The following is a 17,400-nucleotide window of genomic DNA, read 5'->3' as shown; positions in this document are numbered from 1 at the left end:
AAGGTAGCTTCAACTATGCGGAAAACTCAATATTGTCAGAATTTCCGTAGTGAATGGTTACAAAGTGAAGTGTATAGAAACTGGTCAGCCCCAGTAGGAGGTGATACACGTAAATATTACTAAGTTTTTATGGACGCCAAGAAATCAGCTAACGAGGGTTGTGTTTCAAAGCTAACGAGGGTTGTGTATCAAAGTGGCGATAAAGAATGTGAAGCTGGACCCTCAAGATAGATTGGAAGAGTAGACGAAGAGGAGGAACACGACTGCATGGCAATATAAACATTTTAGGAGGAATAATACGCTTAGAGAATCATCAATTGAAGATAAATTATTATTATTATTATTATTATTATTATTATTATTAATTTTGTTGTTGTTATTGGTGGTAATGCTGCTGCGAAGTCATGTCGATGGTAAAATATTTAGTCCCCTTGAGGTGAAAATTAGCTCCTTTTTTGTATCAGTCTAGCCTGTTCTGTAGTTCCGCAGTTGGCAAAACTGGTCATTCAACAAGCGAGGAACAGTCAAAAACTGAACGTACAGAATTTCCCATCAGAAGCACACAATGACAAGATTTCAACCTGCCGAGAAATTATGTAATTCCTCAAATACCTTCGGGATAATAATTTTATTATGCACTAACATTACCTGCCAATAGCAGAAAGTGGAATTTTTTGGACATATAATCAGTCCAGCGCATGGCAAATCAAAGGACAAACACGTGATACAAAACACACGTCAACTCCTGTTATAGATTATTACATACATGTACATACATTTCTACTTTCCTTGTCGGAAAACAAATCGGCGGTCGTTTCATAATTTTCCGACACGCTACCATGAAACGACAATGTTGGTGAAATATACAGTGTCCACAGAAAACCCCGTATTTATAAACGGATCTCTTTTTCTTTATAAATTGTCTTATTTGTGGATAATCCGCAAATTTTTTGTTGATTTTTTATGAGACAATACTAGTCTAATTTTCAAAACCAATTTCCACGCCCGACCCAACGGATCTTCTCTGTCGGCAATGGTATGTACAAGAAAGAGAAACTCAAAAAAAATTTTAGTGCACACCTCAGAAACACTCAATGTGCATCATCCCGCGTGTCACACAGCAGACAGCAAGGCTGCATTCCCACTTATGTCACACGCGCTGCAAATATCTACTGGAATGGAGTCAGTGGCAGTACAGCACAGATATGATGCCACAGCTCTTGCAGATTAAGATATCTTTCTTGTAACCCCATAAGAAGACGTTACAGACTTTAAAGTCGGGGGACCTCGCTGGCCACTTGCAGAAAACGTCTTGGTCTCCAGTGCGCCCAGTTCACTTTCCTGCCAGTTGTTTTTCAAGATGGTTACGAACATTTGGATATGGAACAACAAGTTTGATGGAGAAATCACTGCAATAAGTGAAAGTCTCAGGAATCTTCTCTGCCACATCAATAAATTTAAAAAGGCAGCTATATTGTCAGACTCCAAAGCAGCTATTTTATCAATAGTCTCTAGACACACACCTTCATCTCAAATAGCAGAAATAAATAAAGTGCTCTCTCAACTAATAACACTCAATAAAAGAATTGTATTCCAATGGATACCATCCCATTGTGGAATCCTGAGAAACGAGAATGCGGATGCTTTAGCAAAGAAGGGCAGCACTGCTACTTACAGACCTGTTACTAAATCTACGTATTCCTCTGTGAAAAGATTGATTAAATCTACACACTTAGACTTCAACAAACAAAATTTGATAACACAATCTCAAGGGAAAAAAATGGAACTCTCTGCATCATAATCCACAGTTGATTCCCGATTTACCACGCAAATCGTCTGTAGCTGCATTTAGATTGGCAACTGGCCATGACTGTTTGGCCAAGCATCTGCATAGAATTGGAATATATCAGTCTCCTAACTGTCCATTGTGCAACTCAAACCAAGAAATGGATTCAGAACATCTCAAAATCTGTGCGTCAGTGGCTAACCACGACAATATCTTTGAAAAATATTGGGGTGCAAGAAGTCAAATGACTTTATTGTCAAATGCCTGTCATTAGAAAATACCAAAAACATTTGCTGCTACGCAATAATGCAAAAATAACAAAAAACTGGCAAATCCGAACCAATAATAGCCATATTAACAGCTTCTTTCTTTTGCTTCTGCTGCTATTATTTTCGTTGGCAATTACACATACCGCAATATTCAAAACAGGAATTCTTTGAGACGTCCTTTCCTATGACGATAGTATAAAGTCCGTAATGTACACTGTTATGAAATTATACCCTTTTGTAATCACACGGAGGGTTTCTGTGGACGTACTGTATTACCGAGGATCTTTCATATTCCTACTCTTATTTAATATTTTCTCTGTTTACTGTCGTCCATAAAAATTAAATGATTATGCATCCCTGAGGAATATTTATAAGCTTCATTCAAGCTCAAACGGAAATAAGACACACAGATCATTGCTGAGAATAATTGAGGACCGTTTTTGCAAAACTTGCGAAGTGAAAAAAGCTAAATTTTACAGGAGAGACAAAACACTATAGTAAGCAAGTTTTGCTGTAACTCTCACCTATAGCAGAAAGCAAGTTTTGAAAAAACGATCACACTTTGACACACTACAATGAAGAGAAATAACCCAATTTTACTAAGACGCCTTGAACATCATGTAGAGGCCTGCCTGATATTAACGAATCCATCAAAATCTCAATTTTGCAAATTTTGCAGTTAGCAAGTTTTGCAAAAACGGTCATCAATTTCACTATCAGTAGGGACACCGTCAAAGTCGATAAATGAATCTACTGTATTGTAATGCGTGAAAAAAATCGTTATTTAAATATGTAAATCGTAAAAATGTCAAATCGTCAAGAAAAAGTTTAAATTTAAACATAAAATCACTTCTACAAAAAGTAGTAGTAAAAAATGTCGCCACCGGCGTAGCTCTGTCAGTTAAGGCGCTTGCCTACCGATCCGGAGTTTCGTTCGGGCGCGAGTTCGATTCCCGCTTGGGTTGATTACCTGGTTGGGTTTTTTCCGAGGTTTTCCCCAACCGTAAGGCAAATGTCAGGTAATCTATGGCGAATCCTCGGCCTCTTCTCGACAAATACCATCTCGCGACTACCAATCCCATCGACGCTAAATAACCTCGTAGTTGATACAGCGTCGTTAAATAACCAAGTAAAAAAAAAAACATTGTCTTATTCCCTTACCGGCTTCCCCGGTTTTGAAAAGGTTGGTTACACACTAGATGGAGAAAAGTGTGACGTGAATATCAAAAACATTATGCCTATGTTCAGTTGCACACTATAACAGAGCCGCATGACTGCCGACTTATCAAAATACATTTCCTTAGTCTTCGTTGCGTGCTCTTGCTGAAAATATGGTAAATATCTTTCACACATTTCTTCTTATTGTGTTAATGTGTAACAAACCTAAGCATTGAGCATGCGCGAATGACAGATTTGGACTTTTCACACTTGAGCAGCCACGCTTTCCACATGATAAAACATGAAAGACAAACCCAATTTCATAATTATTTTGAATGTTTCATTATCGAAAATAAAATAATAGAATTTCGTGACCAATTAATGTACAATTGTTTTTTCCCAGGGTTTCAAACGTACAGACAGTTGCACTGTAAATCCGTGAATCAGTAGAACCTCTATTATCCTTGGTAATGAAGGGGATGGACTGAACGGTTGATCGAAAAAATCGGATAATCCGTATCATGAAAGATTTCGTAATTTCCTCCATGGTCCTGTATTTAACTTGCTAGGAGTGAATCAGAATTTCACTAATTGAAGCGTGCATTTCCATAACGTTGTAAGTGCCGAAACCGGGAGAATCTATTTTTTCACATATATCAGTTGTAGGTGCCCTGTTTGGGAATATTACGAAAGGTTATGAAGAAAGTGCTGCTCCAAGTAATAAAATAGTGCACTTTCAGGTTGTGCAAGTCACAACGTTGTATGTACTGTATAAAACTATTTTTGTTCCTACTGTAAACTTTACAAATGGCACTTACAACGTTCTGGAAATGCACGCTTCAATTTAAGTCTGGTTATCAACGATGGGTTTTTAAGGGGGAAGGAAGCCCTTTGTAATGACTGTCTCAGGAAATATAGGAATAAAGGAGGTCTCATCTTGTAGATTTACATAATTTTTTACAGTTTATTCTTGTCATTTTTTATTAAATCGCGCAGTTGTAACTCTCGTATTCTGATGCCAGAAGAGCAACAGTTTCTCTTTCTCAAACCATTCCATTATTTCCATTTTTTTCGATACTTAGCACAACACGCTTTCTGTTAACATCCGTGGAAGACTTTCTATATACAGGGACATCATTTTATTTTTACTTGCATTTTTATTGTACCTGTATTTCTGAATGTACTTCACTCTCACCCCTTCACTAATGTCCTTGCTCCCGTCAGACACACAAACTTACGGCCGCTGTTGCATTCGAAGTCTTCAAGCAGTGAAGTAAACACTGCAGTGTATAGTGTATTTCATAAATATGATTGCGTTTTCTATAGAAGAAAGAACCTATATTAATAATATCGTACTAACAAATTATGTTCAAGAAACGATAAATTCAATTTCAGAGAATATGCTTCAAAATGTTTTTAATAGTATGCGTAAAGAATTGAAGGCTGCATTGTAATGAACGGCAACTATTTTCAGCAACTTGTTTAAAAATTCATATTAGCTTATTTTGAATTGAGGTGGCTAGAAGCAAAGGAATGCTAGTGACATTTGTAATAACATGAGTTAAGTGCATCCAGTGTAAGCTAAAGTATCTAAAAATTTAGTGGCAAAGGGATATTTTAATCGCATCACACATTAAAATTTAAATAAAAATTTCACCGATTTTACGAAAGCTTAAATATTTAAACCCCATTTTCTCAAAAGTAACTTAAGTTCACTTACAGCCCTTTACTTATGACCCCCTCAATTTAAATGCACTCTCTATATTGTATGTTAACACCAATAATTAATATGCTAAATAAAGTAGACATTACATAACGAACATAGCAGCCTGAACAGTTGAGTTTTTTAAAAAAAGAATGTTACTACTCTACTGTATTTTGATAAATTCCGTAAAAGTGGTGATCAAACTGAAAATCGTAATATCGTATTTCCCTACAATATAAATTGATACACTACTTTTCTCTCCTCCTATACCTAGTAAAATGATTTGTTTACATATTGCACTAGTAACATCAAACTCCTGTAATGGAAGGGGGCAACAGTGTTTCCGAGTATAGCCAGGTTAATGTTAAAAATGTTGGTAAAAATAAAGTGATGTCCCTGTAGAACCTACTAATATGATGTACAGAACAGTATTCAATTTAAGTTATTTATTTCTGTAGGAAAAAAGAGCGAGAAATAGACAGTCGGATAATCCGCCAATCGGTTAACAGGATGTCGGATAATCGGGGTTCTACTGTAATTTCAATTACGTAAAGTCGGAACTTACGTCATACAAGCTCATTTTTCATCTCGCAGGAAACAAGATTAGTAATAAAATAATATACGAAATAAAAGAACTGACATACGAGAGCGAGGGTGAGATAATGTTATGTAACGGGGCTACAGACCTCCCAGAAGCGCGGTTCATGCTGGGTAAATCGGGTTCTGTGAAGCTGATAAGATCGCATATACGTAGTACCGTACACAGAAATGGAGCAGGGTTAAAAGCATCTAGGGACTGAGTTACTGCACTACTGCAGAAATATAACGTTCTAATACACTTCATTTGTTCGCAAATTTTGTTCAATCTCAATTTAATACTTTTAAATCACAAAAGTATGCACGTGGTGCAAACAATACAAAGCCGCAGTGATATGATCGCGTGTTTGAATCTAGCTCAGGTCCTGGACGCGTGTTCATTGTCATAGTGGCTGCATGCGTTGCCTTAGGCGAAGACTAGACGTCGCTGGTGTTCTGTTTTATGTCAATTAAAAGCTCCAATACAATCTTAGAGCAAGAATTATGAAAACCGTCGACAGACATGTACAATAATAGACCTACATATTGTACAGTATATTGTATGTGTATACAGAGTGAAGTGTAAGTAATGCCATTAATTTCAGAGGGTTATTCTTTGAGATTTTTCAGACAAAAAGTTTAATACAATTTTGCTCGTTTTTGCTTCATTTTCGGGATAAAAATGATTTTATATGAAACATTTCAAAGCTTATTATGGATTTATTAATTAACTAGCCGTACCCGTGCGCTCCGCTGCACTTGTTAGAAATAAACATAATTACATAATTAAAATAGGACGTTTGATCCAGGGAACAACTTTTACAACAGCGCAAGATAATCTGCTTCGCTCATTACCCAATTTTTTTTTTGCATTGTATTTATTGCATATATATTTTATGTATTTTAACACGATTCAATTGAGCATAGTTAAAATTTGAATTATAAAATAATGGATTGCTAAGCTAACGTACTATTACTGCATACTAAATCAATACACTCTCGTTGTTCGTTAATTCTCTGAGATTAAAATGAGTGTACATAAATGTTATTTTAAGAAATACAGAAAACGATGTACAAAATAGCCTATCAAATTTTCTGTGCATAAGAAGCTATTTTAATCTTACCTGTCCTCGATTTACTCAGATGTTACTGTAATAACATTATAGCATTATGTCCATCTAGAGAAACTACACTTTCCAATGGTGAAATAATAATTAATTATACAAATCGGTTAATTTAGCTTCTGATATTACTTCATACAAACACAGAAACATTCTCTGTAGGCAATATTTAATAGCTTTCGATTGTTGATGTCCAAGACCCCTGTTTCGATTGTTGTTGTCCAAGGCCCCTTATAGACGAAGTCATTTGTTCTTAATTCATTGCACCGTCTTAGATGGCATTATTTTAATTTTAAAACTCATTTATCTCATTAAATATCAGTCCTATCAAAATTTTGTAAAGAATGAAACTTATCGGAAATCATTTTTGAAGAAACTTGTGTTATGTAACATGTTTCACAAAAATCAATAATAAGCGAGATATTTCGATTTATTTAATTCAGACCCCCTTATAACCCCCCTTTTAAATAAAGTACTTTGAATGCCATATAGCCTAAAATCTAAGTTACAACGAACTTAATTTATATTCCAATTTTCATATAAATCGGTTCAGCCATTATCGCGTGAAAAGGTAACAAACATACAGGCAGACATACAAACAGAAATTTCAAAAATGCGATTTTCGGTTTCAGGGTGGTTAATTATATATGTTAAGACGAATTATTTTTGGAAAATCGAAAATTACCAGAAAAATTTCGGCTACAGATTTCTTATTAGTATAGATTTACAGAGATTATTCTGTAGGACAAATTAATAAATCCATAATATTCTCATAGCTAGCAGTGCATCATAACTGCGGAATCCCGGCCAAATAAGTCAATCAAGTGAGTGCTCTCCTAGTATAATGGCAGTTGACACTAGACATATGTCAACATATATGCCTAACTTGGAGTCAGGCCACAAAGGGAAATACTGAAGGAGGAAGGTTCGATCCGGTGCTTATGGATTGAATTCGGCGTAGCTCAGTGGTCAGAGCGCTTTGTACGTAAAACAAAGGACCCGGGTTCGATCCCCGGCACCGCAGCGAATTTTTCTCCTCAAATATTAAATGTCAAAGCTTGTTTTGGGATAACCATTGATTCACTTCCCAATATGCTCTGTCAATTTAAGAGAACACTGTATTACGACAATAGATGATTGAAAGAAGTTTAGTTTTGTCCTTTAAATGTGCAGTAATTTGATCCGAACAAAATGAAGCTTTTCGTTCTCCAAAGGAATTTTTCAATGTTATATTTGTTCGGATCAAATTTCTGCACATTTAAAGGACTAAAACTAAAATTCTTTCAATAATTCAATATCATAATATACTGTTTTCTTAAATTGAGCATATTGGGAATTCAACTATTGGCTTTCCAAAAACACGCTATGAAATTTTTCATACAAAACTATTTTTATCTCGAAATGGAAGCAAAACGAACAAAACTGTATGAAACTTTTTTGTTTCAAGTATTCCAAAGAAACCCCCCCCCCCACTGATATTAATTATAGTACATACGATTCGCCCTGATGTTGGGCTTATATGTGTGTGTCCTTACTGCCAATCGAGTAAAGAAACACAGCAGAATCCCCATTATTGAATATATTGCAAAGAATCGTGCATACACTCTAATAATTTGAATTACTCTGCATGTGGTGTTTCACGTGACGCGGTTGAAACTTGTACGTCGTAGAAATCCAGTGACACACTGAGAACCACGTTGTAAATCAATCTCTATCAAATAAATCACGAGAAAGGGATGAGGGAAAGATAGCTGACTCAGCACCGTTACGTATTTACAAGCACTATAAGCCTCCTTCATGTTCGATTTGCTATTCAATATTAGACTAATGAACAGCAGAATCAAGGTTTTCAATCGTTACGTTTTACTTAAGTGTTCGCAGACCAAAAAAGGGTTTGAAATGTGAGAAAATAAACATCTAATACTTCTCAGTCAAATGAGAACATGTTCGTGCATGTTAATTGATATAATAATAATAATATTGATAATAATAATAATAATCATCATCATCATCATCATGAGTGTAAAGAATGAAGCAACTGATCTGACAATTAATTGCAAAGACAGAGAGGCGTATAAAAGTTCGATCACGTAAGAGAGAGGAGTGCGAATTTAAACTTAACACAAACAACATTCAAAATAATAAAAGAGAATAAATTACGGTAAACAACACATTTCATGAGAATGGCAGACGGGCTATTTTTTTTTAGTGTTCATAAATGATCTTGCCCCCCCTAATAAAAGATGTATGTCATCCCATATTATTTGCAGATGACACAAGTATAGTAATTACAGCCAATAACTCCCACACATTTCAATCTTCAACAGAGACAATTCTCCTCAAAATATGTGATTGGTTCTCAGCCAATAAATTAGTAATAAACTGTAACAAAACTAACAGAATCCAATTTAAATCCTGCCCAAATTCAGCCTCGCAAATTCCAAGCACAATGATTATCAACAAGCCCTAACAGAAACAACAGCAACAGCAACAACAACCAAATTTCTTTGCTCACAAATCTATAATGTGTTAAATTGAGAAAAAAATCATATTAAAGAAGTTACCCCCAAACTAAATTCAGCATGTTTTGCTATTAGATCTATGCAAGAGATAGTAAATATCAATACCTTAAAAACAATATACTTTGCATACTTCCACTCAGTAATGAGTTTTGGAATAATATTCGGGGAAATTCTACAGATAGTAACAGTATATTCCTACTACAAAAAAGAGTAGTTAGAATAATAATAGGTACCAAATCTAGGGAATCGTGTAGGACCATGGAAAACACAAATAATGCCATGGCTTGTCAGTATATTTTTTCAACAGTAATTTCACTAGAGATTTTGATTTATCTAAAGAAAATCAAAACTCGAATGGGATTTAATTGACTATTACACGATTAGAAGAAAGTATATAAAGATTAGAAGAAATAAAGTACTCTAATACAATAAAATATTAATTAACTTACTGAAATTCTATTTCACTAATGTTAGCTTCACCAAAACTTTTAAACTGAGCCGCCATTTTCAGTTGACTGACTACGCTGTAAACGATATTAATTGACTTACTGAAATTATATTTCACTAATGTTACTTTAACAAAACATTTGAACGGAGCCCCTATTTTCAGTCGACTATCTATGCGGGAAACAAATTGCGACCGCAAAGCATGTTTTACAGTACCGTAAAGAATTTTCAGTTTGAAATGTTTGCAAACAAGGAAACAAATGCTAGAGTATGATAAAAAACAAATGCTAGGGAAGTGATAAAATTAAACAAATGCTAGGGAAGTGATAAAATTGTGCGAGAATCAAATATGATTGGATGAAGGACGTCTTTTCGTACCGTTTTATTGGTCAAAAATATGACGTAGGGTAACAATGTAATAGTCATTAATAAACTTTCTCGTAAGTAATCGTGAAAACTTTGTAACTAATGCAACAGTTCATAGCATAAATACTCGTCAAAAATGACTTTCACACACCATCGGAAAGTCTATTGTGCTATCAAAAAGGAGTGCGTTAGCCTATATGGCAGTAAAAAAATTTAATATTCTCTCCATGGACATAAATAATCAAACTCAAAACATAAGATTATTTAGGCCCAAATTAAAGAAGTACCTAATTTATCGCGCCTCCTATTCTGTATATGAATTTATGATATTCAGCAACACTACATGAATATTTCTGTCTTGTATTAAGTACTGATATTAAAACTTTGTGATGTAATATTCCTGTAACTTCCTCGTGTGCAGTTCTGTGGCTTCTTTGAACGACACCAACCGCACTCGAAGAAATTGAACAGACTCGAGTAGTATATTGTAAACCCTTCGGTATGTATTCCAACTAGACTGTCATTATGAATTAAGATGTACGAATATCATGGAATGTAAATAAATACAATACAAGAGGACTTGGAATTAATTGTAAAGGAGTTACAAAATGAGATAAAGAAAGGCCATGGGCAAGTTAGCTTGTTTTGGCTTCCAGAAATTGAAAATATCTACATTTTGTGATCTGAACGGCTATCACTCTCAATTCTATTATAATATTCGTCTTATAAATTTTTAGCGAAGCACCACATCTTTGTATCAGTGCCAGTCTGTTTCGTGAAGTCGCAGCAGATAGTGGCTTTCTAGTTTATAGGCTACACTACACACTTTCTCTTTCTGTCTTTGTCATTTTATTCCAATGCGGTACTAGGAAAAGCATGGTATATCTTTGAACTGACTGAGGTTCCGAATAAAACAACAGCCCAAGTTTAGGAAACCAAAATTTACAGAAGATTTTATTTGAATTATTAATTTCTGGATTGCATTTTATTAACAAGTTTTAGGTTATAATTTTACATAGTCAAACTCCATATAGCATCATTGTTTGTATGCTTGTTGGGTACGGAATAATAAATTAAGGCTTATTTAATCCTGACTTGGAACGTTGTTTTATTTTAGCTCTTCTTTGATGCACTGAATTATATTTTAGTTCATTATACATATAGGCCTACTATGTATAAAAACTCACATGGGGTCAAACAAACAAAAATGTCTGCATAAAATATGTTTCAGACAAAAATAGCAAATTAGCCTATATCTAAACATAGATTACAAGGTAATTCCATAACATCATAAACATATTCTAGTAATCCCAGTCGTTTGGCTTTCGTTTGATGAATTTTTCTCCTTTTCAAGATATCAACAACTGTGTTCTTTTCAACCATAATTTTTGTATGTGACTCAGAAGAGTTCTCTGTGCCACTTTTCAAACATCTAGCATGGTTGATTAATCTTCTAACTCAGAGCTGGGGGTAAGCCTCTCTCCGAGCGCGCTAGCGGTCACAGAGAAACCAGCTGCGGACAAGTGGATAGGAACCACTGTTGCCAACACATCGCCCTACAATCTCGCTAACTTTTCAACAAAAAGTAGCTAAATCTCTCCAAAGTTTGTTAAAATATCCCCAGAACTGTCGCTAAAAATTAATAATAAATATCACTAAATAAAAATAAGGAAAACATACATATGCGGAGAAAAATATCATTTCCTCGTCATAACCCTCTTCTGCAGAGTCTGGTTGTATTGTTGACGGCTGTGATTTGATGTGCAAGGTGTGGGAACAGCTGGTTGTGAATACATTGCACTTGATCCAATTATTGACACTACACTTTCTGGAAAATTGTAAGTGTGGAAATTTTCACCTAAGCGTTTGACCACAATTTTTTTTTGTGAAATCTAACACTTTTTAAATATATATTAAAATATATTAAAACCAGCAAAAACTATAGTCTCATTTGCTTCACACGAACTGTAGGCACAAGATTCCAAAAAGATTGCCTTGGGTCTCCGTGTTGCGGGGAAGAACCAAGATTACATTAGTTGCAGCTCGCGACTCGTCACGTGGCAATCAAAGTTGCCCCCGTTCATGGGTGTTGGAGCAGTAGCATTGAGAGAGAGACGCAAGCCGTGAGCATCTTTCACTCCTGATCACTGATCACAAATATATGAGATCAGGCTTTCACGTATGAATCATTATACTACTCAGATATGCACCCATGCGTCTTCTAAAACTAAGAAGTGCATGACTTCAGTTGCATATTTTAACTTAAAAGAGAGGAAAAAGTGAAAGAATATAAAAATCAGCAGAAAAGTCGCTAATCGTATTTTACAAAATTTGTCGCCGAGACTGATTCAAAATTCGCTAGATTTAGCGACTTATCGCTAAATATGGCAACACTGATGGGAACGATAAACAACGCAGAGATTCAGTGACGTGCAATTCCCAACGAGTGTAAGACGTGTTTCGCCTACATATGTACATAAATATATTTAATTTTCTGTTTACAACTAATGTAGACGTAGGTTACACACCGCACGCTACTGATCGATTCTTATGTCCACGATGAACACAATTGCGGGAGTAGAAGAAGACCGCTATCTGAAGATCGTTCAAGCTAACGCATAAATCCCCCAGGCCTGTTCTGATTCATGATATCTATGTGCGGTTCTGTATGTTTTTGGTTTCTCATAATTTGCATACTCACACATCATGAACATTCATATAATTTCAGTCACTTCCGCCCTATATCAACTGTTTTGGTAGCTATTTTTAAATGTTTGCACAATTTAAATGCCTCAATTGTCAAAACTTTAAACATTAGGCCTATTTTCTCGGCTTTAATTTTTTGGTAAATGTTCGGTCTTTAAAATCTATCTTCTCCCACAAAATTGCTCTACAATAACATTTTTATGCATGGTAACTAAACTATGGTTAACACTAGGACATAGAAATTTTTATAGTAGGGCTTAAAATAAATAATAATTGCAATGTAAACAATTGTCGATGATATTGAAGTTTTGACAGGATACAGAGATGGACACTCATGATGTACATGCTTATACTTTTTGCAACTAAGTGAAGGTGTAGAGGAGAAAAACTGAGTTTATAAACCAGCACTCGCTACGATTCATTCACAGGTCACGCGACGTGACTGAAATCAATATGAGCACGACTTCACGGGAGCCAAGTACTGCTCATGGTTACAACTTACATTTTATATTAATTTGTTTTGACTTCAGTTATGCATACACCTACATCTATCGTGATATATGTAGAGCTCACATTTTCATTTTTTCAACTGCCTCTAGATACAGACACAGTAAGATTCACGTGCTGTGGATTCGACATGACGTCGGGCCTAACAACGGAAACTTCCAAAATAATCAGGTCGTAATGCACTGTATAAGAAAACTTGATATACAGAAAAATAGTTACCGATAGGGACTGCAAGGCACGAGAACAGCTTCCAAAAATAGCGTGAAACTCACATTCGGTCAGTCTTTTGCCAGGCTGTTGCAGTAGCTTACATGTGCTTGACAGAGTTCGCTATGACTTAGAATCTTACGGAGAAGATGCAATATAAAGGCTGGTTCACAATAAACCGGGAACGGAAACGACAACGAGAACGAGAACGGAAATATTGTTAAAATGAATGTATTTAAATGTGAGCATTCACAACAGTTAATTGTGAATGCTTACATTTAAGTACATTTATTTTAACAATATTTCCGTTCTCTTTCTAGTTGTCGTTTCCGTTCCAGGTTTATTGTGAACCAGCCGTTACTGCCAGTAACTGCGCTATCGGCTTCCGTTATGAGTCCTGCAAGATAGTAGCAGAGGAATGACTTGGAGAGTCATTAATCATGAGTATTGTAGGAGATTATATTGTAATCGGAATCATTAAATATTTTTCGTCAATACTAACAAATATTGTTTATTTTTAAGATTCACTTTTATAAGATTTAGATTTGTATGTAAATACAGGTTAGTCTTAGTAGACAGTATCGACAAGTATTTGTAGAATTAATATTGTATGCATTATTCTCATAATGTAGACCTGCTATTTGTTGTATTGTATTGTATTTATTAACATTTCATGGTATTCGTACATTGCTTCACAGTTAGAATGTGGAACAAGTAAAAAAATTTAATACTACTGTAAAGTCTTAATTTATAGTCACAGTCTAGTTGAAATATATACAGAAGAGGTTTACAATATACGGTAGTCTACTAGTACAACACAAAGTTTTAGTATCAATTTCATGAAGCGTTGTTGAATGTCATGAATTCACCTACAGAATAGAAGGCGTGAGAAATTAGGTACTTCTTTAATTTGGCCCTAAATAATCTTATGTTTTGAGTTTCAATATTTATATCGATAGGGAGGCTATTGAAAATTTATACTGCCATATAACGCACTCCTTTTTGATAGCATGATAGACTTGCCGATGGAGTATGAAAGTCATTTTTGACGCGTATTTATGACATGAATTGTTGAATTAGTTACAAAGTTTTCACGATTATATACGAGGAAGATTATTAAAGAAAAAATATACTGACAAGCCATGTGCATTTGCTAGATATATGCTAACCGTGTATATTTTTAACTGTGTATCAAAATATAACCCGAACATACTTCATGTGGTATAATAAGGTTTATGCTCGACCATGCCGAAATTTAGTAATTATACACCTGGTAGTAGCCCTTTAATGCACCTCATTAAAGTACATCTATTCATTATAATTCAGTTGTTCAGCCAATGAGAAATCACCATTGTACCATTATGAAACCGCAAGTATCGATTATTCTCGGATGTGCAATCGAAAGACAATTAGCGAAAAGTCACGGAGGCTGGAAATCCAATACTGTCGCAGAAGGTTATGTTCTATTACTATAATAATTAGCGTTAATTGTAAATAATATTCAAATAAATTCAATTTGTCATCTCGTTTTTCAATTCTAAATCAATTTCTAGGTTATATCAAGACTAATCTTCATGTTATTCTCTAGATTATATCAAGGTCAATCACAGTCGTGCCTCGGAAAAAATCAATACTTTCGCGTCTGCGCACATTTCACAATTCAGGTCAGTTCCGCTCTTCACTTACATAACCATAATATGAATGCTTACGAATAATTTCAAGTTAGAAATATGGTCGAGCATAAAAAGTCGTATGAAACTTGCCTATAATGGTAATTAAGACGCTCGTATGAAAATTATGAAACTCGCTTACGTTCGTTTCATAAACAAACATACTTGCGTCTTAATTACTACCATTATAGGCTCGTTGCATAATGTACTATTCTATGTATCTGGAGATTCAACAGTAAAGTGACTACACTCTCGTTTTATCCCGAATTGAACAGTACAGTACCTGCTGGGTGGATCGTTTCGTGACTTGGCCAGGAGGAGGCCGACAGCTCCGCTGGTGGACTTCCAGACGATCCGGGTTAAAGGTACGGCCACAGTTTTCGCAGGGTACGAGATGTGCCTGCAACAACATATAATAAGCATATGTAAATCGAGACACTGAACATAGTGCATTATGCAAAATAATTTAATTAACTAAAATAATCAATGAGTTTGAAACCAGAGCATAAGTAAAAAGTCATTGATTTATACTGATAATAATAATAATAATAATAATAATAATAATAATAATAATAATAATAATAATAATTTGTGAAGGTAGAATGGGGGAGAGTTGGGTAGTATCGGACATCGGGTAATATCGGACAGTGAGTTTCATCTACCACCAGATAATAGTACCTGAATGGCATGGTTACGTTTCTGTGACGTCGCATACAGAAACGTAACCATATCATTCAGGTACTATTATCTGGTGGTAGATGAAAGAAACGCACTGTCCGATATTACCCGATGTCCGATACTACCCAACTTTCCCCTAAATATATTGCAATATAAATTGACTACAGATCCAATGACTCCGGAGCCTCATGCTCGGAAAAAAAAGCTGGGGAGATATGATTGGTGACGAATTTCGGTTAAGCCGATTGATGACACCTGTGGAACTCGCTGCACTGATTATGCAGAACCCCGTATTACGTATTTGACTACAAGATGCAGCGGCCATCTCGGCCTGACCTCTCGTGTGACTGTAGCACCATGAATTGATTTTTATTTAAAGTGTACTAAAAATAATTTAACACAAAATTGAGTATAATTTTCGTCATCACTCTACTATTATCATTATTAAATGTTAAGCAGAGGGACGCCATTTCGTAATATTCACTAACATCACTCCGATAAACTAGGAAATGAAAGGGAACAGCTGTAGTGAGCAACGGTAATGTGTAGGCCGTTTTGACACAGATTTGATCCATTTTTTGTTGTCAAAAAAAAATGTTATGTTTTATTTAACGACGCTCACAACTGCAGAGGTTATATCAGCGTCGCCGGATGTGCCGGAATTTTGTCCCGCAGGAGTTCTTTTACATGCCAGTAAATCTACTGACATGAGCCTGTCGCATTTAAGCACACTTAAATGCCATCGACCTGGCCCGGGATCGAACCCGCAACCTTGGGCATAGAAGGCCAGCGCTATACCAACTTGCCAACCAGGTCGACTGTGTTGTCAATCTTTGATATCTCCCTACACCACATACAGCACTGACGTTTGATTTGAGTTTCTTTATTTAATGTTCAAACTAATCATTAATTCTCCTTTCTTAGGTTTTCAAACTTCTCCAACTTCGTATGCGAAAATGTTTTTATGCGGACACAACATTGATTTACATGAGAAAATGAATCGTGAAATTACGGATTTTGAAACAACTTGCGTCTTAATTCCTATCAATAACAGCAGATCCTTACCTCCATGAAATATTTTTGTCAGAGTTCTGTTCTCTTTTTCATGTATATTGTTGAAATTAACAATACAATTAAATATTGTCAAACGGCATACAGAGAGCTTAAATTGATTAATATAATAACTGCAATATTATCACACGAAATACTTTATTTACTTTTTGCCGTTTTATTTGTTTCATTGCTTCCATAATACGTTTCCAATGAGAAATCACGGTCAAATATGAAGATTAGATACTGGGAAACTAAATTAATTATAATTCAATAATATCCACAACGGATTACAGTTAATATTGTCACCACTTGAAGTGCATCTCCTAATCCACGAGAGTTAAAAATATCACATTTAAATTTCACCAATTTATTGCCTGTAAATATACTACAGCGTATTTTAAATACTTGTAATTGTATCGATTTCGTTAACAGAGCAGCGTAACAATGTCATAATAAGACAAATGAAAGCTCAAATTTGAAAAATCTATACGTGTGTATCAACGAGCTAGATACTAATATCTAACTCGTTGGAGTGTATAGAGGCGCTGCATACTACAATATTTTCGAATACATTTAATTAATTTATTGGTCTGACCCAATATTTTGGGTTTGCTCTGCGACACAGAATA

The 17,400-nt window shown here is 35.2% G+C and overlaps 1 protein-coding gene across 2 annotated transcripts in view; it reads right to left on the bottom strand.

Moving 5' to 3' along the window:
* LOC138693004 (uncharacterized) overlaps positions 1 to 17,400 on the bottom strand; it is a 146,334-nt gene that overhangs the window by 55,831 nt on the left and 73,103 nt on the right. For both annotated transcript variants that reach the window (XM_069816501.1, XM_069816502.1), the window contains exon 3: positions 15,324 to 15,440. In XM_069816501.1, the coding sequence (XP_069672602.1) occupies positions 15,324 to 15,440 (117 nt within the window). The remainder of the gene's footprint in view (positions 1 to 15,323; positions 15,441 to 17,400) is intronic.

This window comes from Periplaneta americana, chromosome 17 (assembly GCF_040183065.1).
Source record: "Periplaneta americana isolate PAMFEO1 chromosome 17, P.americana_PAMFEO1_priV1, whole genome shotgun sequence".
NCBI classification, from domain to species: Eukaryota; Metazoa; Arthropoda; class Insecta; order Blattodea; family Blattidae; genus Periplaneta; species Periplaneta americana.
This window is presented reverse-complemented; position numbering and strand designations above follow the sequence as displayed.